The sequence below is a fragment of the Eretmochelys imbricata genome, chromosome 24 (genome assembly GCF_965152235.1).
Source record: "Eretmochelys imbricata isolate rEreImb1 chromosome 24, rEreImb1.hap1, whole genome shotgun sequence".
NCBI lineage: Eukaryota > Metazoa > Chordata > Testudines > Cheloniidae > Eretmochelys > Eretmochelys imbricata.
The window spans coordinates 17448394-17473532 of NC_135595.1; the positions used below are offsets into that span (position 1 = coordinate 17448394).

Sequence of the window (25139 nt, forward strand, 5' to 3'; positions counted from 1 at the left end):
AGAGGCCCCGTCAGCGACGGGTCCTGGGCAGCAAGGGGCGGGATGTGGTGCGAAACGCCGGGATCTGGCCGCGGCTCCCTGCTTTCCCGAGCGGCAGGACGGGCAAAGCCACCCGGCACAAGGTGAGCTGAAACTCTCCCTCGACGGGCGAAGGGGCGCCCGCCCTGAGCCTGCCTGGCGCTGCCCCGGGACTCACAGTCGCAGGGTCGGCTCAGCTCTGAGACCGCCAAGATGTCCGGAGTCCCCCTGGCTGGCGCGACGGCCCCCGGAGACGCCGCACGTTTGATTTCATGATTCAGAGGCCAGGGCAGACGCTGAGCATTCCCCGTCCCCTCTGAGCCCCGAGTTTCCTTAGTAATTGTAACCGGATCAACCAGACCCATACCGAGAACAGCAACCCCCAAAGCCCCCGTGAGCAAACCGGTCCCGAGGGCGTCGCCCCAGGGCATTTCAGTGGGTGGGTTTTATCCCAGGGCGCCCGTCTCCCCTCCAGGACCCCCGGCGCCTCGGGAAGCAGAACTATCCCAGCTGGGAAATTGAGGCACAGAGGGACGAAGCGACTGGCCCAAGTCACCCAGCAATCCGTGGTGGAGCGAGATCTCACCGCGGCAGCCTGCACTTCACGCCGGAAGCCAAAGCTCTGGCCCACCCTCCCTCGGCATCAGAGCCCCCGACCCAGTCACGGCAACGCTGCCGGCCCCGCCCGCGCCGACGGGGCCCGCCGACCCCCATGGGCTCAACCCGCCGACCCCGCCCGCGCCGACGGGCCCCACCGACCCCCATCGGCTCAACCCGCCGACCCCGCCCGTGCCGACGGGGCCCACCGACCCCCATGGACTCAACCCGCCGACCCCGCCCGCGCCGACGGGGCCCACCGACCCCCATCGGCTCAACCCGCCGGCCCCACTCGCGCCGACGGGGCCCGCCGACCCCCATGGGCTCAACCCGCCGGCCCCACTCGCGCCGACGGGGCCCACCGACCCCCATCGGCTCAACCCGCCGGCCCCACTCGCGCCGACGGGGCCCGCCGACCCCCATCGGCTCAACCCACCGACCCCGCCCGCGCCGACGGGGCCCACCGACCCCCGTCGGCTCAACCCACCGACCCCACTCGCGCCGACGGGGCCCACCGACCCCCATCGGCTCAACCCGCCGACCCCGCCCACGCCGACGGGGCCCACCGACCCCCATCGGCTCAACCCGCCGACCCCCCTCGCGCCGACGGGGCCCACCGACCCCCATCGGCTCAACCCACCGACCCCACTCGCACCGACGGGGCCCGCCGACCCCGCCCACGCCGACGGGGCCCACCGACCCCCATCGGCTCAACCCACCGACCCCCCTCGCGCCGACGGGGCCCACCGACCCCCATCGGCTCAACCCACCGACCCCACTCGCACCGACGGGGCCCGCCGACCCCGCCCACGCCGACGGGGCCCACCGACCCCCATCGGCTCAACCCGCCGACCCCGCCCGCGCCGACGGGGCCCGCCGACCCCCGTCGGCTCAACCCACCGACCCCACTCGCGCCGACGGGGCCTCCAACCCCCGTCAGCTCAACCCACCGACCCCACTCGCGCCGACGGGGCCCACCGACCCCCATCGGCTCAACCCACCGACCCCACTCGTGCCGACGGGGCCCACCGACCCCCATCGGCTCAACCCACCGACCCCACTCGCACCGACGGGGCCCGCCGACCCCGCCCACGCCGACGGGGCCCACCGACCCCCATCGGCTCAACCCACCGACCCCACTCGCACCGACGGGGCCCGCCGACCCCCATCGGCTCAACCCGCCGACCCCGCCCGCGCCATTTCCCCAACCATAGAACGCCAACGCCACCGATCCAATCAGCTCATCTCACCGACCCCGATAATGGCAGCCAATCCCAGCAACGTAATCGCACCATTGGACCCCACCGACCCCAATCGCGCCCACGCTCTGACCCCAGTAACCTCAGCCCCGACCCAAAACTGCGTCTCACCAACCCCATAACGTCACCTCTGCAAGAACTTCAATCACCCATCTCAACAGAGCCAGCTCCCCCAACCGAGCCTCTGACCCCCATCCTGCCGACCGACCCCCATCCTGCTGACCGACCCCCCCGACCCCCATCCTGCCGACCGACCCCCATCCCGCCGACCGACCCCCCCCGACCCCCATCCTGCCGACCGATCCCCCCGACCCCCATCCTGCCGACCGACCCCCATCCCACCAACCAACCCGACCCCATCCCTCCAACTGATCCCCCCGACCCCCATCCCGCCGACCGACCCCCCCGACCCCCATCCTGCCGACCGACCCCCATCCTGCCGACCGACCCCCCCGACCCCCATCCTGCCGACCGACCCCCATCCCACCAACCAACCCGACCCCATCCCTCCAACTGATCCCCCCGACCCCCATCCTGCCGACCGACCCTCATCCTGCCGACCGACCCCCCCGACCCCCCCGACCCCCATCCTGCCGACCGACCCCCATCCCACCAACCAACCCGACCCCATCCCTCCAACTGATCCCTCCGACCCCCATCCTGCCGACCGACCCCCCGACCCTCATCCTGCCGACCGAACCCCCGACCCTCATCCTGCCAACCGACCCCCATCCTGCCAACCGACCCCCCCGACCCCCATCCTGCCGACCGACCCTCATCCTACCAACCAATCCCCGACCCCCATCCTGCCAACTGACCCCCATCCCACCAACCAAACCAACCCCCATCCCACCAATTGATCCCCCCGAACCCCATCTCGCCAACTGACCCCCCAACCCCCATCTCGCCAACTGAGCCTCTGACCCCCATCCTGCTGACCGATCCCCTCGACCCCCATCCTGCTGACCGACCCCCCCGACCCCCATCCTGCCAACCAACCCCCATCCTGCCGACCGACCCCCCGACCCTCATCCTGCCGACCGACCCTCATCCTGCCAACCGATCCCCCTGACCCCCATCCTGCCAACTGACCCCCATCCCATCAACCAACCCAAACCCCATCCCACCAACCGATCCCCCCGAACCCCATCCCGCCGACCGACCCCCCCAACCCCCATCCCGCCAACTGAGCCTCTGACCCCCATCCTGCAGACCGATCCCCTCGACCCCCATCCTCCCGACCGACCCCCATCCTGCCAACCGACCCCCCGACCCCCATCCTGCCTACTGACCCCCATTCTGCCAACCGACCCCCCGACCCCCATCCTGCCTACTGACCCCCATCCCACCAACCAACCCGACCCCCATCCCTCCAACCGACCCCCCCGACCCCCATCCTGCCAACTGACCATCCTGATCCCCATCCCGCCAACTGACCCCCCGACTCTCTTCCCACCAAGTGACCAATACCAACCCCATCCTTCCAACACCCGCAATATCAACCCACCCACACCAGCAACAGGTGCCCCACAAATCCCATCGCCAGCACGTCAGTCCCACAGATCCCAGCGCTTCCCATCCCACCACGGGCTTGTCGTTAACGCCCCGCGGCCCCCCGACCCTCCTGCTCTGGACGGCGGATTTCAACGCCACGGTCGGCCTGGACCCCGAGCCGCTTTCAGCAGCCCAGCGAGGGGCTGCGGTGGCGCCGGGGGGCCGGGCTCAGAGCCACGTCGCAGGGACCCCGCTCGAGAGCGGGCACCCTGCAAACCTGGACAGCAGAGTCCCCGCTGCACCCTGGCCCCCAGGGGCTCGCTCAGGCTCCCCACGGCTGCAGCAGAGTCCCCAGGTAGCAGGACACAGACAGGAGCAGAGGAAATTAACTCTGGGGTCGCCAGGAGAGCAACCGGGCGGGTCGGGGCCAGCATCCGCCCACCCCCCCGTCCCCCTGCCTCCGTACGCACCTCGCGACCCACCCATCCACCCACCCCCCACAGCCCCCTCTCCATCCCCCTGCCCCCGTACGCACCTCGCGACCCACCCACCCACCCCCCACAGCCCCCTCTCCATCCCCCCCGCATCCACCTGCCCCCGTACGCACCTCGCAACCCACCCATCCACCCCCCAAACCCCTCTCCATCCCCCCGCATCCACCTGCCCCCGTACGCACCTCGCAACCCACCCATCCACCCCCCACAGCCCCCTCTCCATCCCCCCTCCATCCCCCTGCCCCCGTACGCACCTCGCGACCCACCCATCCACCCCCCAAACCCCCTCTCCATCCCCCCCGCATCCACCTGCCCCCGTACGCACCTCGCGACCCACCCATCCACCCCCCAAACCCCCTCTCCATCCCCCCTCCATCCCCCTGCCCCCGTACGCACCTCGCGACCCACCCACCCACCCCCCTCTCCATCCCCCCTCCATCCCCCTGCCCCCGTACGCACCTCGCGACCCACCCACCCACCCCCCTCTCCATCCCCCCGCATCCCCCTGCCCCCGTACGCACCTCGCGACCCACCCATCCACCCCCCACAGTCCCCTCTCCATCCCCCCGCATCCCCCTGCCCCCGTACGCACCTCGCGACCCACCCATCCACCCCCCACAGCCCCCTCTCCATCCCCCCCACATCCACCTGCACCCATACGCACCTCGCGACCCACCCATCCACCCCCCACAGCCCCCTCTCCATCCACCCCACATCCACCTGCCCCCGTACGCACCTCGCGACCCACCCATCCACCCCCCACAGCCCCCTCTCCATCCCCCCCGCATCCACCTGCCCCCGTACGCACCTCGCGACCCACCCACCCACCCCCTCTCCATCCCCCCCGCATCCACCTGCCCCCGTACGCACCTCGCAACCCACCCATCCACCCCCCAAACCCCCTCTCCATCCCCCCCGCATCCACCTGCCCCCGTACGCACCTCGCAACCCACCCATCCACCCCCCAAACCCCCTCTCCATCCCCCCCGCATCCACCTGTCCCCGTACGCACCTCGCGACCCACCCATCCACCCCCCACAGCCCCCTCTCCATCCACCCCACATCCACCTGCCCCCGTACGCACCTCGCGACCCACCCATCCACCCCCCACAGCCCCCTCTCCATCCACCCCACATCCACCTGCCCCCGTACGCAGCTAACGACCCACCCATCGACCCCCCACAGCCCCCTCTCCATCCACCCCACATCCACCTGCCCCCGTACGCACCTCACGACCCACCCATCCACCCCCCACAGCCCCCTCTCCATCCCCCCCGCATCCCCCTGCCCCCGTACGCACCTCACGACCCACCCATCCACCCCCCACAGCCCCCTCTCTATCCCCCCCACATCCACCTGCCCCCGTACGCACCTAACAACCCACCCATCCACCCCCCACAGCCCCCATCCATCCCCCCCACATCCACCTGTCCCCGTACGTACCTCACGACCACCCATCCACCCCCCACAGCCCCCATCCATCCCCCCCACATCCACCTGCCCCCGTACGCACCTCGCGACCCACCCATCCACCCCCCAAACCCCCTCTCCATCCCCCCTCCATCCCCCTGCCCCCGTACGCACCTCGCGACCCACCCATCCACCCCCCAAACCCCCTCTCCATCCACCCCACATCCACCTGCCCCCGTACGCACCTAACAACCCACCCATCCACCCCCCACAGCCCCCATCCATCCCCCCCACATCCACCTGTCCCCGTACGTACCTCACGACCACCCATCCACCCCCCACAGCCCCCTCTCCATGCCCCCTGCATCCCCCTGCCCCCGTACGCACCTCACGACCCACCCATCCACCCCCCACAGTCCCCTCTCCATCCCCCCTCCATCCCCCTGCCCCCGTACGCACCTCGCGACCCACCCATCCACCCCCCACAGCCCCCTCTCCATCCCCCCTCCATCCCCCTGCCCCCGTACGCACCTCGCGACCCACCCATCCACCCCCCAAACCCCCTCTCCATCCCCCCCGCATCCCCCTGCCCCCGTACGCACCTCAAGACCCATCTGTGAGGATGGGACGCAGCGGGGAGGGGGGAGTGTTGACCTGGGAATGTGCCCTGGGGATGGGAGACCTGAGAGCCTGTCACCTGAGCCAGGAGGGGGAAGGGGAGGTGACACCTCTGACCAGGAATGTGGATGGAGACTGCAGGAGGGAGCCTGCTGGGGGGGTTTAGTTTCCGTTTGGGGCTGGGTGGAGGAACACAGGGAACCCCAGGGCTGGGGTCTAAGCTCCCTGCTCCCCCAGAAGGACTTGACTGAGGGGTCCTGGGTGTACCCACAAGCTCTGTTGGGGACTGTGTTCCTGTTGTCCAATAAACCTTCTGTTTTACTGGCTGGCTGAGAGTGTCAGTGAATCCCAGGAAGAGGGGTGCAGGGCCTGGACTCCCCCACACTCCGTGACAACTGGTGTCAGCGGTGGGATGTACTGCACCCCGTGGACGGCACTTCCTGCAGTAAGTGACTGGGGAGCAGTAAAACGAAGGGGAACTGACGAGGACCAGGCGAGCTGAAGGCTCAGAGAGGAGCGGTTTCGGGGGGCAGTTAACCCCTTGGAGTTTGTGACCAGCGAGAAGGAATGTACAGTAATGGGGTCCCCCTGCGGACTGCAGTGAGCAGTCTCCGGGGCGGAGGAGCCTGCGGCCTGGCCCTGGGAGAGGGAAGGACTTTTGCAGTAACAGGGTCCCCGGGGGATTGCAGCGAGCGGTCCCAGGGGCGGAGGAGTCTGCTGCTCGACCCTGGCAAAGAGGGGGTGACCTCGAGAAGGGCTGGCACACGAGGGGTTCTCCCTGGAAACCGTGGGGAGCTGTGAGCACACAGGCCTGTGAGTCCACAACAGCTTGGGAAGAGCAGAGTGATGGCCTGTCACCGTCTCCTGAAGAAGGACATTGTAACCCTGTGCAGAAAGAGAGGGTTGAGCATTGGAAAGTTCACCAAGGCACAGTTCATCGTGCAGCTGGAGGAGGATGACGGCTCTAAGGAACAGATTCCTGACCCCAAATGGGGCTACAGCAGGATCTGGGAGCAGCTGGAGTGGGAGCCAGGCATCCCCAAGACTCCTGTCCCCGACCAGACGAGGGTCTTCACGATCGGGTTCCCCATCGGGGGATCGGAGACGGACGGGATTGGAGCTGAGTCCAAGAAAGCAAGAGGACTGTGAGAGCCAGCGAGAGCCCAAGAAAGAGCTGCAGCAGCAGCATGAACTGGCGGTGGGGGAGCGGAGAGGCCTAGGGGACCTCCCGGGGTGAGTGGGGATAGACCTTGGGGGGCCAGTTCTGCAGGGAACCTCGAAACTAAATTGCTGCCCCTGGTTAAGGAGTGGGGAGGAATGTGGATGCCACCCCACTGCCTTTGAGCAGGCTGGCGATTTGAACCAGGGGGACCCTGCGGAAAAGCCCCGGTGTCTAGCTCCCTTGCTGGGTCCCAAGGCCATAGACTCCGTCAGCCAGATGGGTGGGGAGGTGGACAGGCTCCCACTCCTGACCCCAACCTATCTGTCTGTGTGGAGTTTCCTGGGGCTAGGCCCCTCGGACCCCCAGTGGGAGCGGAAGGGGATGGTCAATGGGGAGACATTCCTGGGGTGGCGAGATCCTGGGACAGAGAGAACTGTTGTCAGGCCCTGGGTGGTGCAGCTTCAGAGGCTGAGGGGCTGTGTGAGCTGGGTGAGGGTCCCAGGGACGAAGCCCCTCGCCCTGCCTATGGCCCAGATCCCTGTGCAGACCCAGGAGGGGTGGGGCTGGCTGGTCGTTGGGGTTCTCCAGGATACCAGCTGCGAAACCCTGTTGTGGGGTGACTGTGTCTCTGTGGGGCAGGATCCAGGCCTTGCTCCTGTAATGGCCAAGGGTTTGAATTTGAATCCAGGAAACCTGTCGCAAGAAGGAAAAGATTCCTGAGCTTGTATGTGGCAAAGGGAAGGAGAATGCTTCTGACCTTTTCTCTAGGAAGTCTGTGAGTTTGCCTGAAAGGGGATTGTGGAGGAATCCGCCTGATGGGCCAGAGGTAATTCTGGATTTGAGTGAGACCCAGAAAGAGTCTGTCGTTGCTCAGGAAAGTGTTCCTCTAGAGCAAGCCCTCGGTGAAGAGGGTAAGAGCAGAATTTCTGGGAGGGGTGAATTGTTGCATAGAAAAGCCCTAGGGAAAGGAATCCTCATGGAGTCTTTGCAAGCAGTTTACTGCCACTGAAGGGTGTGAAAGTGATTTAATGAAGAAAGTTTCAGTTCCTAACAGCCAGAAATTTTCTGTTGTGAATGGATCCACCGACTTTCCTGTTGAAAGATCCAGTGTGGAGAGCTTTGAGAGGGTCTCAGATGAAGTGAAAGCTGTTAAGAAAGTTAAATGGTCCTATAACCAAGTGGCTGTGTTTGGCCAGCTTGTTGGGGAGAAGACCCAATCCCAGTTTGACCCCCTGGAATTCTGGGGGTGGCCAAAGGGCACGGGCCGCATAAACCTTCCCACATGAGGCCTGCGAGTGCTATCGACCATCCCTGACCTAAGGGAGGGCGTGAAACTGGAAGGGCCTGGTGTAACTCCTACCAAGGAAAGGGAGAAATGCTGAGGCATCCATGGGAACTTTGGTGGCTTCAAACTTCCCCAGGTCACTGGCTAAAGTGACCCCGCTCAGTTCGATCTCGAAGGGGGGAGAGATGTGATGAAGTGGGACTGTTCTTAATGTTTCCTCTGAATAGTGTGGGGGTGCCTCAGTTTCCCCTAAGCAGTTCTTAAGTATCTAGGGGGTGGAGTAAGGGTGTATGATCCTTGCAGAGCCCTAGAGGGCAGGTGTGTGCAGGGGTCTGGAGACAGAGAATGGCCGACACCCTGTTTCCTGGCCACTGATGGCCTGGGCCCATCCCCCCTGCAAGGTGAGAGCTAAAGGGTTGGAGAACAAAGGAATCTGGTGGCCAGGGGAAAGGGACAAAGCCCAGAGGAGGAGGGGCTGGAGCAAGTTTCAGTTTGGGGCTGGCTGGAGACATGGAGTGAAGGGCAGACGTGGTTGTCTGACTCACTGCCCCCCAAAATGGACCCAGCTGAGGGGTCCCGTTCTCTGCACCTACAAGCTCTGTGTTAGACCATGTCCCTGTCGTCTAATAAACCTTCTGTTTTACTGGCTGGCTGAGAGTCACATCTGACAGCGAAGTTGGGGGGCAGGACCCTCTGGCCCCCCAGGACCCCGCCTGGGCGGACTGGCTGTGGGAAGCGCACGGAGGGGCAGAGGAGGCTGAATGCTCCGAGGTCAGACCCAGGAAGGTGGAGCCGGGTGAGCTGTGTGTCCTGCAGACAGGCTCCTCCCAGAGAGGAGACCTCCCCAGAGTCCTGCCTGGTTTCATGGGGAGCAGTTCCAGAGCATCAACCGGGGACGCCGTGACACCATCCACCCCCCACAACCCCCTATCCATCCCCCTCTGCATCTACCTCCCCCAATGCACCTCTCTACCCATCCATCCACCTCCACAGCCCCCTATCCATCCCCCCTCCATCTACCTAACCCCGTACGCACCTCTTGACTCGTCCATCCACCTCCACAGCCCCCTGTCTATTCCCCCCCTCCATCTACCTGTCCCCGGACGCACCTCTCGACCGATCCATCCACCCCCACAGCCCCCTGTCCATCCCCCCCGCATCTACCTGTCCCCGGACACACCTCTCTACCCATCAATCCATCCCCCCACAGCCTCCATCCATCCCCCCCTGCATCTATCTGCCCCCAATGCACCTCTCTACCCATCCATCCCCCCACAGTCCGGTATCCATCCCCCCTCTGCATCTACCTGCCCCCAATGCACCTCTCTACCCATCCATCCAAACCCCGAGAGCCCCCTATCCACCCCCCCCCGCATCTACCTATCCCTGTACGCACCTCTCGACCCATCCATCCACCCCCACAGCCCCCATCCATCCCCCCCCGCATCTACCTATCCCTGTACACACCTCTCGACCCATCCATCCACCCCCACAGCCCCCATCCATCCCCCCCTCCATCTACCTATCCCTGTACGCACCTCTCGACCCATCCATCCACCCCCACAGCCCCCTATCTATTCCCCCCCGCATCTACCTGTCCCCGGACGCACCTCTCTACCCATCAATCCATCCCCCCACAGCCCCTATCCATCCCCCTCCTGCATCTATCTGCCCCCAACGCACCTCTCTACCCATCCATCCCCCCACAGTCCCCTATCCACCCCCCCGCATCTACCTGCCCCCAATGCACCTCTCTACCCATCCCCCCCCCGCATCTACCTGTCCCCGTACGCACCTCTCGACCCATCCATCCCCGCACAGCCACCATCCATCCTCCCCTCATCTACCTGTCCCTGGACACACCTCTCTACCCATCCATCCACCCCCCCACAGCCCCCTATCCATGCCCCCTCTGCATCTACCTGCCCCCAATGCACCTCTCTACCCACCCATCCCCCCCCACTGCCCCCATCCATCCCCCCCGCATCCATCTGTCCCCGTATGCACCTCTCGACCCACCCATCCCCCCCCCAGCCCCCATCCATCTCCCCCACCATCTACCTATCCCTGTACGCACTTCTCTATCCATCCATCAACCCCCACAGCCCCCTATCATCCCCCCCATCTACCTGTCCCCTTACGCACCTCTCTACCCATCCATCCACCCCCCAACAGCCCCCTATCCATGCCCCCTCTGCATCTACCTGCCCCCAATGCACCTCTCTACCCACCCATCCATCCCCCGACAGCCCCCATCCATCTCCCCCTCCATCCACCTGTCCCTGTACTCACCTCTCTACCCACCCATCCACCCCCCACCGCCCCCATCCATCCCCCCCGCATCCATCCCCCCCCGTATGCACCTTTCGACCCACCCATCCACCCCCCACAGCCCCCATCCATCCCCCCCACCATCTACCTATCCCTGTACGCACCTCTCTGTCCATCCATCAACCCCCACAGCCCCCTATCCATCCCCCCCCATCCACCTGTCCCCTTACGCACCTCTCGACCCATCCATCCCCCACAGCCCTCTGTCTACCCATCCACGCGTTCCCCCAACCCCCCATCTCTCTATCCATCCAGCCACCTTTCTATGCCCCCGCACCCCTATCTATGCATCCATCCCCCCCACCTCTGTCTAACACATCTCCCCCTCCTTCCTGTTCTTCCAGGGCCATACACCAGGGTCCCTGCGTCTCTCTCTTCCTGAGTCGTTCTCTCCTTCTATCCATCACCCGACCCAGCCCTTCCACAGCCAGCGGGCTGCCTCCCCGTCCCCCCACACCAGAGCCACACACTCCCCCCTGCAGTGCATGTGCGTCCACACGGACGCACTCACAGAGGGACTAGTTTGTATGCCAAGAGGTAGAGAAAGCGCCGCGGGGGGGGGGGCGGGTCTGGATCCCAGGGACACACACACATAGAGGAGAAAATTGGATGATTTCAGAGAAACACCAACACTCCACAATTCTAATTCACCCGTGTACACACACCCATTGTGTGGGCCAGTGATCTAGGGTAATAGATCCAAACTGCCTGTTCCAGAGATAGGTATGCATAGTGGTAGAAAATTCGTCAATATTCCAGTAGCGTGCCCCCCCCCCCACACACACACAAATTGTGTCTACCAGAGATATAAATGGACATGGAGATAAAATATCATTTTCCCAGTGGCAAAACACACACAGATCAAATGTGTGTCTCAGTGTTAAATACACACACATCAAATTGTGTATTCTGATGAAAGACACACAGATCAAATTGTGCATCCCAAAGGTACACACACACACACAGAGAGAGAGACGCGACTCCAGAGATATACACACAGCAAAACAAAAAATTCTGCATTCCAGAGGTGCTCACACACAGACACACAGAGCAGGGCTCATTCCCTCCAGCAGGAGGCAGCCGGGACACACACACAGACACACACGCATCACATTGTGTACCCCATTTGCAAACCCAGATCAGACTGTGCATCCCCCTTGGATACGTGCAGTCAAAGAGAGAAAATTGTGTATCCCTCCGTCTGAGACACACCGAGAGCAAACTGTGCACCCCAGAGGCGCACACCCACCCACCAAATTGCGCATCCCAGTGTCTCTCTTTCACACACACACAGAGATCAGATTGTGCACCTAGTGTTTCACACCCAGAGCAAAATGTGCACCCAGAGGTAAACCCCCAAGGTGTGTACACACACACACCCTGCAGGGCACAGCCCCTCCAGCAGGGGGCGGCAGGGTCACACCCCCCCCCCCCGCAGGGCACAGCCCCTCCAGCAGGGGGCGGCAGGGTCACACCCCCCCCCCCCGCAGGGCACAGCCCCTCCAGCAGGGGGCGGCAGGGTCACACACACCCCCCCGCAGGGTGCAGCCCCTCCAGCAGGGGGCGGCAGGGTCACATACACCCCCCCCGCAGGGCACAGCCCCTCCAGCAGGGGGCGGCAGGGTCACCCCCCCCAGCAGGGTGCAGCCCCTCCAGCAGGGGGCGGCAGGGATACACATACCCCCCCCCGCAGGGTGCAGCCCCTCCAGCAGGGGACGGCAGGGGGACACCCACTCCCACCCCGGAGATCACAGCCCCTCCAGCGGGGCCAGCAGGGGGACACATCACCCCTGCAGGGCGCAGCCCCTCCAGCAGGGGGCGGCAGGGTCACACCCCCCCCCCGCAGGGCACAGCCCCTCCAGCAGGGGGCGGCAGGGTCACCCCCCCCAGCAGGGCACAGCCCCTCCAGCAGCGGGTGGCAGGGGGACACCCACCCCCACCCTGGAGATCGCAGCCCCTCCAGCGGGCCAGCAGGGGGACACATCAGCCCCGCAGGGTGCAGCCCCTCCAGCAGGGGGCGGCAGGGGGACACCCCCCACCACCGCAGGGCGCAGCCCCTCCAGCAGGGGGCAGCAGGGGGACACCTCCCACCCCCGCAGGGCGCAGCCCCTCCAGCAGGGGGCAGCAGGGGGACACCTCCCACCCCCGCAGGGCGCAGCCCCTCCAGCAGGGGGCGGCAGGGGGATACCTTCCACCCCCGCAGGGCGCAGCCCCTCCAGCAGGGGGCGGCAGGGGGATACCTTCCACCCCCGCAGGGCGCAGCCCCTCCAGCAGGGGGCGGCAGGGGGACACCCACCCCCACCCCCGCAGGGCGCAGCCCCTCCAGCAGGGGGCGGCAGGGGGCCGCACACACACTCCCCCCCCTCCGGGCCGGGCACTGCGGTACCTCGGCAGAGCAGGACCAGCCCCAGCCTGCAGAGCAGCCAGCCCGGCCAGGCGCCCCCGCTCATCGCGCCGGCGGCTCCCCCTCGCGCGCTCCGGCTCCGGCCCCGGCTCCGGCCCCGGGGATGCGGCAGGACGGGACGGGACGGGACGGGCCCGCGGGGTCCAGCCCACCAGCCCTGGCGCATCAAATCCGGGGCTGCGGGGGGGAGGGGGGGGAATGGCTGGAATGTTAACAGACAGCTGATCGAGGGGGAGCGACCAATCAGGGGCCAGGAGCAGGAGGGGCGGGGTCAGGCACGCAAATGAAGCCAGAGGAGTGGACCAATGGGAGAGGGGAGAAGCCGGGGGCCGGGGGGGGGGGGGCGCTGATTTATGAGGCGTTCTTTGTTACTGCAGCACTGCTGGGGGGAGGGGCCGGGGGGGAGCTCCCCGCACCTGGGATCCCCCCCCCGCAGCCCCTCCCCCCGTCGCCAGCCCCAGCGTCACAGGGGCTGGGGGGAACCTCATTGCCCCCTCCAGCCTCTTCTCCCCCCCACCGCAGCATAGCGCACCCCCCGGGCATGGGGGCCAGCCCTGACTGCTAGGGGCGAGCCCCCCCACCCCCTGCCACACAGCGCCCCCGCCGCTCAGGGGCTGACTGCCCCCCCACCTCGCCCCCTGCGGAACCCCCCCTCCCGGCGACCAGGGGCTGACTGCCCCCCCACCACACCCCCTGCACCATCGCCCCCCAGCCCCCGCCGCTCAGGGACTGACTGCCCCCCGCCCCACCTCGCCCCCTGCGGCATCCTCGTCCCCCCCCACCCCGCCGCTCAGGGACTGACTGCCCCCCCCCCCACCTCGCCCCCTGCGGAACCCCCCCCCGGAGACCAGGGGCTGACTGCCCCCTCGCCCCACCAGGCCCCCTGCAGCATCGCCCCCCCACACCTCGCCCCCTGCGGCACCCCCCGGAGACCAGGGGCTGACTGCCAGGGGAGCATATTGATTGTTCTTTCTCTGCCTACGCGGGGGCTGGCGATGCTAATTACCTGGGGTTTAACTCCGCCTCCTAACCCCGCTCCTGAGCCGGGAGGCCAGGGGGATGGGCAGAGGATCCTCAAGAGGGGCAACTTCCACACACTGGTGAGGGGTGAATGTTTCCCAGGAGGATGCAGGCTGGAAGATTTTAGCTGTCCTGTTTACTAGGTGTATTACAGTAGCCCTGCCAACGCGATTGGGCCCTGTAGTGCTGGGGCCCCATTGGGCCAGAGACAGACCCTGCCCCAGCTGAGATCGGGCCCCCTATGTAGGACGCTGCTCAGACAGAGCGAGAGCCAGCCCCCAAATAGAAAGAGGCAGGAGTATGCTCCCTGCTTTATGGGTGGGGAAACTGAGGCACAGAGTGATGCTGTGAACCCAGGAGTCCTGGCTCCCAGACCCCACGCCCCTCCCGTGGTCAGGGATAGAACCCAGAAGTCCTGGCTCCTAAACCGCACTCCTCTCCCCTTCCCGGGCTGGGATAAAATCCATGAGCCCTGGCTCCTAGACCCCCCCTGTTCTAACCACTAGACCCCACTCCCCTTCCCGAGCTGGGGATAGAACTCAGGCGTCCTGGCTCCCAGCCCCCCCTGCTCTAAGCCTTAGACCCCACGCCCCTCCCAGCAGCTGCAGTGGGTCAGGGAGTCCAATTTTGTGACCGTTAATAACATTTGTTACCATGGCAACAAGGCTAATGATGGAGGCAGGGTAATCAGATGTCCTGCCGTAGGGGGAAGTCGGTTACCCATCCTGGGGTGGGGGGCAGGGAGCTAGGACTCCTGGGTTCTATCCTGGCTTGGCCGCAGAGTGGGGTCTAGTAGGCTAGAGCAGGGGAGGGCTGGGAGTCAGGATACCTGGGTTCATTCCCCAGCTCTGGGAACGGGGCGGAGGGTAGTGGTTAGAGCTAAGGAGAAGCGAGGATTCTTATTTCACCTACATGTTCATGGTAAGTCCCTTGGTGAAGGACTTTATGGAACTGCTACCACTTCCCTTTCTAGTTTAACTGTCCCAGTAATTCTCGGCTCTCCCCGGCGGGTCTGTTACCCAGACCCCAGCCTTGGGGCTGGGACCCTGCGACCCCCAACAGGACCCCAACGCTCCTGGGAAAACAGCCCCCCAACCGCAGGGTACACAACAGCACTGGGAACTGGGAGGGGAGTGGGGTCTAGTGGTTAGAGCAGGCAGGCGGGCGGGCTGGGGGCCAGGACTCCTGGGTTCTAGCCCCAGTTCTGTGCAGCAGTTCCACCAGCTTTTGTTCCCCTAACAGCCATGGTGCGTGTTCAGCTTCCCTGCTCCAGTTTTCGGCCCTGACTATTTCTCTGACCCAGATGAGAAATGGGCCTCAGCAGGTGGCCCGGCAGCTCCCGGCATCCTGGCACCGGGGGGGCTCAGTCACCAGGCAGGACTGAACCCAGCCTCCCCCTCCTAGAGCTGAGGAACTGGAGGCACAGAAAAGGGAAGCAATTGCTGCAGGTCACCCAAGGAGCCCCAAAGGGAACCCAGGAGTCCTGATGCCTAGCTCCCCCTTGCTCCAACCACTAGACCCCACTCCCTCCCCAAAGCTGTGGACAGAATGCAGGAGTCCTGGCTCCCCGTGACTGTAACCACTAGCCCCCACTCCTCTCTCAGGGATAGAACCCAGGAGTCCTGGCTCCCAGCCCCCAATCCTCTAACCCACTAGCCCCCACTCCCCTCTCAGAGCCAGGGATAGAACCCAGGAGTCCTGGCTTCCAGCCCGCCCCCAGCTCAGATCCATTCTGTCTCCCGTTGCGGCACTCAATTCAATTACGTTTATTACCCACAAACAGCAAATATAAACAACCAGGAATAATTGGGAGCATCGCCGTGCTGGTTTCATCTTGACTGGAAGCCCTGGGGTGATTGACTTGGGGAGGGGGGAGTCATGGGGTTGGGGTGGGGGTGGGGGGTTGTGAGGTGCGGGAGTGCCCCCCCCCCACACACAGCCAGGTTATACCTCTCAGACCCCAGGCTCAGGTACCCCTGCAGGAATAGCAGGGGGCTGCGGGTCGGGAGTGAGGGGCACCGGCAGAGCTGGGGGGAGGGGGGAACCCAGGGCTGGGCTGGCAGGGGGCTACAGGTCAGGAGTGAGGGGCACCGGCAGAGCTGGGTGGGGGAGCCCAGAGCTGGGCTAGCCGGGGGCTGCGGGGCAGGAGTGGGGGGCATTACGCGGTGTGACTGCCAGAACCAAACCTATTGCCTCTCACTGGCCCTGTTTAAAGGACACTCCCACCCCCAGCCCCAGAGCCCAGGCCAGCTGTTTTCCTAGCCCCAGCCCTGCTCCTGCCAGCCCCTTAGCTCACTTTCAGTTTCAAGTTACAGCAAAGGGGGAACCTGGACTCCAGTTCCTCACATCTTCCCAGGCCTTGCTTGGGGCCGCAGCTGCAGAGCTGGGTCAGGCGGGGACAGATCCAAGGGCCCTGATCTCCCACCGCCCGGCTGGAGGTGAGTCCGGCCAGCAGGTTCCTGGGTGGGTGGTAGGAAGGCTCGAAGCCTGGCAAGAGACAGGCGGACTGGGTTGGGTGGCGGGGGGACAGGGAGGCAAAGAAAAGGCGGGTGCAGGGGTGGGCGTGAAAACCGCCACCCATGTCTCATGGCTCCAAGAAGGCTGATTCCCCGCATCTCCCGGCTGGGAAGGACCCAGGAGTGCTAGGGCACCAACAGCCCATGAGCTCCCCCAGCGATGCTGTGGCTAAGAGGGCGAGCGCACTCCTCAGCTGGAGAAGCTGGTGAACAGCGAGTGGGAGCCAGGAGGTGGGGTCCTCTCTGGATACAGTATGGGGGAACGCTATGACTGGAGACTGCGCCCAGCTCTGGGGGGCCACACATCAAACAGGTAGTCAGGAAATCATGGAGGGCTCAGAGAAGAGCAACGGGGACAATCCGAGGGCTGGAAAACCTGTCTGAGAGCAGAGACTGAAGGAGTTTGATCTGTGAAGTTTGTCCCAGAGACGGCTCAGAGGGGACTAGATCCCGGTCTGTCAGCTTCTCCCTGGGGAGAAGATTTCAGGGAGTAGAGGGCTGGTTAGCCCAGCTGGGCCAGGCAGAGCGAGAGTCGACGGCTGGGGTGTGAGGCCAGACGAATCAAGACTGGAAATAAGGGGCAGATTTTCCCCAGAGTGGGGAACAGATCCTTGGAGCGACTGTCCCAGGGACAGGGCAGATTCTCCATCCTTGTGCTTTCCATCGAGAGCAGGTACCTCTTGCGGCAAACTCAACCATCAGATATGGGCTGGATGGAGGAGTCCCTGGTTCTCTGGCCTCGGCTACGCAAGAGGTCAGATGGGATGATCAGAACAGGAATAGAACCCAAAAGTCCGGACTCCCAGCCTCATGCCCCCCCAATCAAATCCATGACCCAAGCAGGAAGGGCCGGGGGTGTGATTGACATGTGGCAAATCTGACACCAATCAAATCCAATTTCGAGACCATCGACCTGTGGAACACCTTGCCGCTGGATGCTGCCATGGCCAATTGCTCAGCCAAAGGAAAGGATGTTGGGTCAGACGACAGGGAATGCCTGGAATTAAAGCGGTGGCCTGGGGGACTCTGTGCCACAGGAAACTCATTGCTAGTCACAGCACAGAAGAAAGCAAGAGGTGTTCCTATGAGGCCAGCTGCGTGTCTGTCAGAAGCCAGGGAAGTCACAGGTTCCATGACTTTCCGTGACCTCCGTCACTTCTGCAGCCCCACGTGCTGGCTCAGGGGCTGCCCGGGCCAGACAACCCCTGGGCCAGCAGCAGCAGCAGCAGCTTGGGTATGGGAGGGGGCTCACGGCTGGGGCAGGCAGCTGGGGTGCAGGGCAGTGCTTACCTGGTGGGGGGCCTCCCCCCGGCATGTCCCTGCAGCTCCTAGGCAGAGAGGCCAGGGGGCTCAGTGGACTGCCAGCCCCGCCAACCCCACCCCGCAGCGCTAATGGGGGTCCTGGGCCACTCCCGAGCACCTGCTGCACCCCCCGAGCACCCTAGGCCCAAGGTTTAGTCAGGGGTATATAGTAAGTCATGGACAGGCCCTGAATTTTTGTTTACTGCCCGTGACCTGTCCATGACTTTTACTATACACCCCTGACTAAACCTTGGGCCTTACCTATGAGTAATGAGGACAAGCGGAGCCTTTAGAGCCAGGAGTTAAAACTCAGAGCAAGATGCTTGGAAAGGGGTTAGACCTACCTGCTTAGACCAGGAACCAACCCCGAGGCATTAGGGGCTGGCAGAGAATTTCCCCCACAGGGAGATTATTCCATCCTCATCCACTAGGGGGTGTCTTGCGCCTTCCTCGGAAGCAGCTGGGCTTTGCTAGAGACAGGACGCCGGGGTAGATGGGCCCGTTGAGCAGTTTCTCTGTCCTTGGGCGTTCCAGCTTTAGCCACTGGACCCCATCCCCCGAGCCAGGAATAGAACCCAGGGGTCCTGATTCCCAGCTCCCCATGCTCTAGCCACTAGATCCCATCCCCCAAGGCAGGAATAGAACCCAGGGGTCCTGAGTCCCAGCCCTTAAGAAGGCCCAAGGCTGCCAGGTGGAAAGCCCCTTCCAGGCACAGAAGCACGGCACTTTCTACTGCTGGGTTAGGAGTGTGTATTTGTGAAACCACTTCAGCTTTTGAGGTTTTCTGCATCAGCCAGACGGCAGTTCCCCTTCCCGTTGCCTGCCCCCAGCCTCCTGAGCCTCACGTGTGCCAGTTACACTCAGATCTGTGCCGGGGATCTGGCTGGCCAGATGTCACACGCATTTATCCCCAGAGAGAAGAGAACCCAGTGGAGAGGGCTCTGACCTGAGGGCAAAGTTGCTCTGAACTCTCAGCCTCCTGCCGCTGCTCATTCATAAATCCGTCTGTCTGGAAGCCAGACGGGCCCCTAGATCATTCCAGTCTCATCTCCGGCACAGGCTAGGGGTTCTCAATTAGTCCCCCCATACTGAGCCCAATCACTCTCATTTGCCAAGAGCATCTTCCGGAAAAGCCACCAGGTGTTTGTCCAGCTGTTCTTAAAACCCTCCAGTGATGGGGATCCCAAAACCACCCCTGGAAGCCAATTCTAGAGCTTCTCCCCCATGAGAGTTAGAAAGTGTTTCCTAACATCTGACCTAAAATGTACAAACTTTTAAATTTGGGGGGTAAAAGTGTTGAGTTTGCAGTTTAAAAAGAATCGTTTTTTAAAAAACCTTGAACTTGTTCTGTTTTTAACCAAACAGCCAGCCTGGCACGTGGATTTTTTAAAACATAAAAATCATTTTTTTTCCCCCGAAAACCAGTTTTCAAAAATCGAAGCTTGTGCTAAAAGCTGTTTTCTGTAAACTCAAGACGTTTACGAAGCCTCCGAATGGTTTTCATCAAAACTGACGGTTTGAATCAAACCCCAAATACAGTTATTGGAATCTGATTGGGTTTTTTTCCCTTACCAAAAATCCATTTTCAAAACCCGAGATTTGGGCTTAAAAGAGTTTATAAAAACTGAACATTTGACTCAAACCCCACGTTTTTTCTTACCAGAACTGCCATTTTTTATCCATCCCGCAAAACATTAACTCCCAAATTTTGACCCCAGTCAGTTTCTGAAACCTGAAAAAATCCAGTTTCCACTTTTTCCATTAACAACAACAAAAATTGCATTAAATTTTTGAAAAGGAACCTGACCTGGTTTGCAATTCCTGGTGATAAATGGCTGACATGTCCAACTGGCTCCATCCATTTCCCTATTACGCCAGGGTCCTTGTTCCCACTTAGGAAGGAAAGGGCCGTACGAGGGTGCTGATACTGCAGAAATCCTGGGCACAGAACGCTCAGTGCAAGGGGTGGCCCGTAGCTCTGTCTTGTAGCAGTGAGTTCCAGTGGCCATTTCCCAGTTGCTCTGAGAATACCCAGCCTGGATAGTCTGGAGGACCAGAGGGTGCCCAGAGAGGTCCTCTCCAATGGTACGTTCCTAACTCTCTGGTATTTCTCCCTTCCTTGTCGTCCACTCTCCCTTTTACCCTAGTCTGTCGTCCCTTCTAACCCCTCTTCTGTCTCTCCCCAGGGCACCATGGACCGAGGCAACACGACTCTCCAACCAACCGCTGGGGCAAATTCCAGCCAGATCCCAGCACCTGTGAGCGCCTCTCACCTCGCCGCAGCCGTGTTGCTCTTCATCACCTTCCTGGTGGGTGTGGTGGGGAACGGGCTGTATCTGTGGGTGCTGGGGCTGAAGATGAGGATGACAGTGACCACGCTCTTGTTCCTGCACCTGGTCTCCTGCTACCTTCTTTTCACCCTGCTGATCCCCTTTTTTGCTGTCTATGTCCTCCTGGATTTCCACTGGGTATTTGGCACGGCCATGTGCAAACTCCTGAATGCCTGCATCTCTCTGGGCATGTTCACTTCGGTCTTCCTTCTCACCCTCATCAGCCTGGACCGCTACATCCTCACTCACCATCCCATCTGGTGCCGGCATCACCGCACCGTGCCCCAGGTCAGGAAGCTGGTTGTGGGTGTGTGGCTGGTCTCCTTAGCTCTCAGTGCTCCCTACCTGGCTTTCCGGGAGACCCGCATGTTGGACAGGGGCAGAATCATCTGCATCAACAATTACAACTTCTCCAGAGACTGGAATGGAGTCGAGATGCAGGACCTGGGCAGACGGGTCCGCCTGGCCGTCTTCATGGTCCGGTTCCTTCTGGGCTTCCTGCTGCCCTTCTGCACCATCGCGGGATGCTACGGCTGCGTGGGGCTGGAGATGAAGGAGAAGGGGCTGACGCGGAGCAGGAAGCCCTTCAAAGTCATGGGGGCCGCGGTGGTTTCCTTCTTCCTCAGCTGGCTGCCCTACCATCTCTATCACGGCCTGAAGTTCTTCAAAGATGGGTGGGAGCTGGACAGCATCCTTGTCATTTACACTCTCACCTCCTGCTTCAACGCCTGCTTCACCCCTGTCCTCTACCTCTTCGTCGGGCGGCGGTTCCAGCAGGTGCTCAAGACATCCCTGCTTGCTCTGCTTCGGGAGACTTTTGCTGACGACCTCAGTGGCAACGGCGCTATCTCACATGAGAGCTCCGCGGTAGCAGCTGGCAAATGGGAGCTGCCTGACCAAGTTACGGGGCCTCTGGATTCAGGGTCAGGGAGCTTAGAACCCAGGGTTCTAGATTAATTGATGGAGAGGTTAATGGCCTCTAGCTCTCCCGGCATCAGAAAGTCTGGTGTGATGTGGCAGGTTCTAGAATAATGGTATGTTCTAAAATGTCACGGGTTCCAGATTTCTTGATGCTTTAACAAAAATCCAAAAGGTTCTTGACTGAGTCAAGAACATCATGGGTTCTCGATCATCCCCCTTCAAGCCTCTGGTGTGATTTCATATGTTCTAAATTCTCAATGTGTTCTATAACAGAGTGGGTTCTAGATATCTCCTCCTTTAAACTCCTGATATAGCCCTGTATGCTCTAGCTTCCTGTTTTGCCCTATAGCTTCATGAGTTCCTGACCTATTTTAGCTCATCTAAAAACCACAGTTTCTCTGTATGTTCTAGTTTTATGATTGGTCTAATGGGTTCTAGGTCACTCATGCTTTAAAACCCAGATGTTATCTAATTGGTTATGGATTCCTGACCGTTTCTGAGAAGTGTGCTGTGACGAAGTGGGACTGTTCTTAATGTTTCCTCTGAATAGTGTGGGGGTGCCTAAGTTTCCCCTAGGCAGTTCCTAAGTCTCTAGGGGGTGGGGTAAGGGTGTATGATCATTATAGAGCCCTAGAGGCAGGTGTGTGCAGGGGTCTGGACACAGAGAATGGCCGACACCCTGTTTCCTGACCACTGATGGCCTGGGCCCTTCCCCCTGCAAGGTGAGAGCTAAAGGGTTGGAGAACAAAGGAATCAGGTGCCATCCTGGCCCGGGAAAGGGACAGAGCCCAGAGGAGGAGGGGCTGGAAGAAGTTTCAGTTTGGGGCTGGCTGGGACATGGAGTGAAGGACAGACGTGGTTGTCTGGCTCACTGCCCCCCAAAATGGACCCAGCTGAGGGGTCCGGTTCTCTGCACCTACAAGCTCTGTTTTAGACCATGTTCCTGTTGTCTAATAAACCTCTGTTTTACTGGCTGGCTGAGAGTCACGTCTGACTGTGGAGTTGGGGTGCAGGACCCTCTGGCTTCCCCAGGACCCCGCCCGGGCGGACTCGCTGTGGGAAGCGCACAGAGGGGCAGAGGAGGCTGAATGCTCCGAGGTCAGACCCAGGAAGGTGGAAGTTGTGTGAGCTGTGTGTCCTGCAGACAGGCTGCTCCCAGAAAGGAGACTTCCCCAGAGTCCTGCCTGGCTTCGTAGGGAGCCATTCCAGAGCATCGCCCGGGACCCCGTGACAACTGGTGGCAGCGGTGGGATGTACTGCACCCCGCGGATGGCGCTTCCTGCAGTAAGTGACGGGGGAGCAGTAAAACGAAGGGGGATTGACAAGGACCAGGCGTGCTGAAGGCTCAGAGAGGAGTGGTTTTGGGGGGTGGTTGACCCCTAGGAGTGTGTGACCAGTGAGAAGGACTGTGCAGTAATGGGGTACCCCTGGGGACGGCGGTGAGCTGTCTCAGGGGCGGAGGAGCCTGCGGCTAGACCCTGGCAAAGAGGTGGTGACCTGGAGAAGGGCTGGCAGACTAGGGGTTCTCCCTGAATGCGTGGGGAGCTGTGAGCACACAGGCCTGTGAGTCCACAACAACTTGGGAAGGGCGGAGTGATGGCCTGTCACCGTCTCCTGAAGAAGGACATTGTAACCCTGTGCAGAAAGAGAGGGTTGAGCATTGGAAAGTTCACCAAGGCACAGTTCATCGTGCAGCTGGAGGAGGATGACGGCTCTAAGGAACAGATTCCTGACCCCAAATGGGGCTACAGCAGGATCTGGGAGCAGCTGGAGTGGGAGCCAGGCACCCCCAAGACTCCTGTCCCCGACCAGACGAGGTCTTCACGATCGGGTTCCCCATCGGGGGATCGGAGACGGACGGGATTGAAGCTGAGTCCGAGAGAGCAAGAGGACTGTGAGAGACAGCGAGAGCCCGAGGAAGAGCTGCAGCAGCAGCATGAACTGGCGGTGGTGGAGCGGAGAGGCCTAGGGGACCTCCCGGGGTGAGTGGGGATAGACCCCGGGGGGCCAGTTCTGCAGGGAACCTCGAGACTAAATTGCTGCCCCTGGTTAAGGAGTGGGGGGATGTGGATGCCACCTCACTGCCTTTGAGCAGGCTGGTGATTTGAACCAGGGGGACCCTGCAGAAAAGCCCCGGTGTCTAGCTCCCTTGCTGGGTCCCAAGGCCATAGACTCCGTCAGCCAGATGGGTGGGGAGGTGGACAGGCTCCCACTCCTGACCCCAACCTATCTGTCTGTGTGGAGTTTCCTGGGGCCAGGCCCCTCGGACCCCCAGTGGGAGCGGAAGGGGATGGTCAATGGGGAGACATTCCTGGGGTGGCGAGATCCTGGGACAGAGAGAACTGTTGTCAGACCCTGGGTGGTGCAGCCTCAGATGCTGAGGGGCTGTGTGAGCTGGGTGAGGGTCCTAGGGACGAAGCCCCCCGCCCTGCCTATGGCCCAGATCCCTGTGCAGACCCAGGAGGGGTGGGGCTGGCTGGTTGTTGGGGTCTCCAGGATACCAGCTGTGACACCCTGTTGTGGGGTGACTGTGTCTCTTTGGGGCAGGATCCAGGCCATGCTCCGGTAACTGCCAAGGGTTTGAATTTGAATCCAGGGAACCAATCGGCGGAGAGGGAAATGGTCAGTGAAAAGGCAGATGACCTGGCTGGCAGCAGGGAGGAGCGGCTAGGCTCAGGCTACCTGCCTGCCTGTAACCAGCCCCCTGGGGCTCCCCGCCCCCTTGCACACCGGAGAGGGGGCTCCCGCTGGTCCTGATGCAGTGAGGAAAGCAGCGAGCTCGCTGCCTACCCCCACTGGGACAGCAAGGGCAGCGCTGAGCACAGGGGGAGCTGAGACCCCAGCTGAGTGGGGGAAGACACAGGCAGGGCAGAGTATTTGTTGGGAGTGGCAAGGTGATTGGTAAGGAAAGTCTGGATGAGCCGAGGCAGCCTTGTGAGCTGATGGCTGTGTCTAGTCAGCAGGGTGGGAAGGAGAGGAGAGTGGAAGATGAGTGTCCCTGGACCTTACCTGTTAGCTGGGTGGAGAATTGGGACAGTGAAGGGAACGTGCCCGTGTCTGTCAGGGGTGTTGACTTGCCTGTGGAGGGAGCTACCCTGATCTCCAAGCAGTTGTCTGTGACCAGCCTTGTGTGCTGGGACAAGGGGAATGAGATCCCAAGCTGGGTGTCTGGGAAAGGAGAAAGTGTGTCCGGCTCTTCTTTGTCTGTGGAGCAGACAGAAGGGGCCTTGCAGCCTGTGATGGTTGAGGGTCGTGCAGTTGTCCCAGAGTTGGTTCTGGATTCAGCTAAAGCCCAGGAAGGGAAGGGCCCTAAGTTTGTGTCTGCTCGGGAGAATGGCCCTGTAACTAGGTCGCATCCAGTTAGTGTCTATGTAAAATAGAATCATAGAATCATAGAATCATAGAATATCAGAGTTGGAAGGGACCTCAGGAGGTCATCCCGGAGAGCAGACAATTCTGGTGCTTGTATTTTGCCCGTTGCTAGTGTGTTGTTGGGAAAGGGTGGAGCAACTCTGTCTAATCAGGGTGAGATCCTAGCCAGGGCACAAGGAGAGTATGAAGGTGTGTGATTGTGTTACTTACTGAGGGTGTGGAAACCTGTAGCAAGAAGGAAAAGATTCCTGAACTTGTGGGTGGCAAAGGGAAGGAGAATGCTTCTGACCTTTTCTCTAGGAAGTTTGTCAATTTGCCTGAAAGGGGATTGTGGAGGAATCCGCTGGATGGGCCAGAGGTGATTCTGGATGTAAGGGAGACTCAGAAAGAGTCTGTTGTTGCTCAGGAAAGTGTTCCTCTAGAGCAAGCCCTCGGTGAAGAGGGTAAGAGCAGAATTTCTGTGAGGGGTGAATTGTTGCATAGAAAAGACCCGATCCCAGTTTGACCCCCTGGGGTTTTGGGGTGGCCAAAGGGCACAGGCCGCATAAACCTTCCCACGTGCGGCTTGCGAGTGCTATTGACCACCCCCGACCTAAAGGAGGGCGT

The 25139-nt window shown here is 61.9% G+C and overlaps 1 protein-coding gene across 1 annotated transcript; it reads left to right on the forward strand.

The window, feature by feature from the left end:
- The first annotated feature begins 20093 nt into the window (after positions 1-20093).
- Positions 20094-21197, forward strand: LOC144280007 (putative G-protein coupled receptor 33). The gene has a single exon (XM_077841698.1). The coding sequence runs from the start codon at positions 20103-20105 to the stop codon at positions 21195-21197; it is 1095 nt and encodes a 364-aa protein (XP_077697824.1). The 5' UTR covers positions 20094-20102.
- The last annotated feature ends 3942 nt before the right edge of the window (positions 21198-25139 follow it).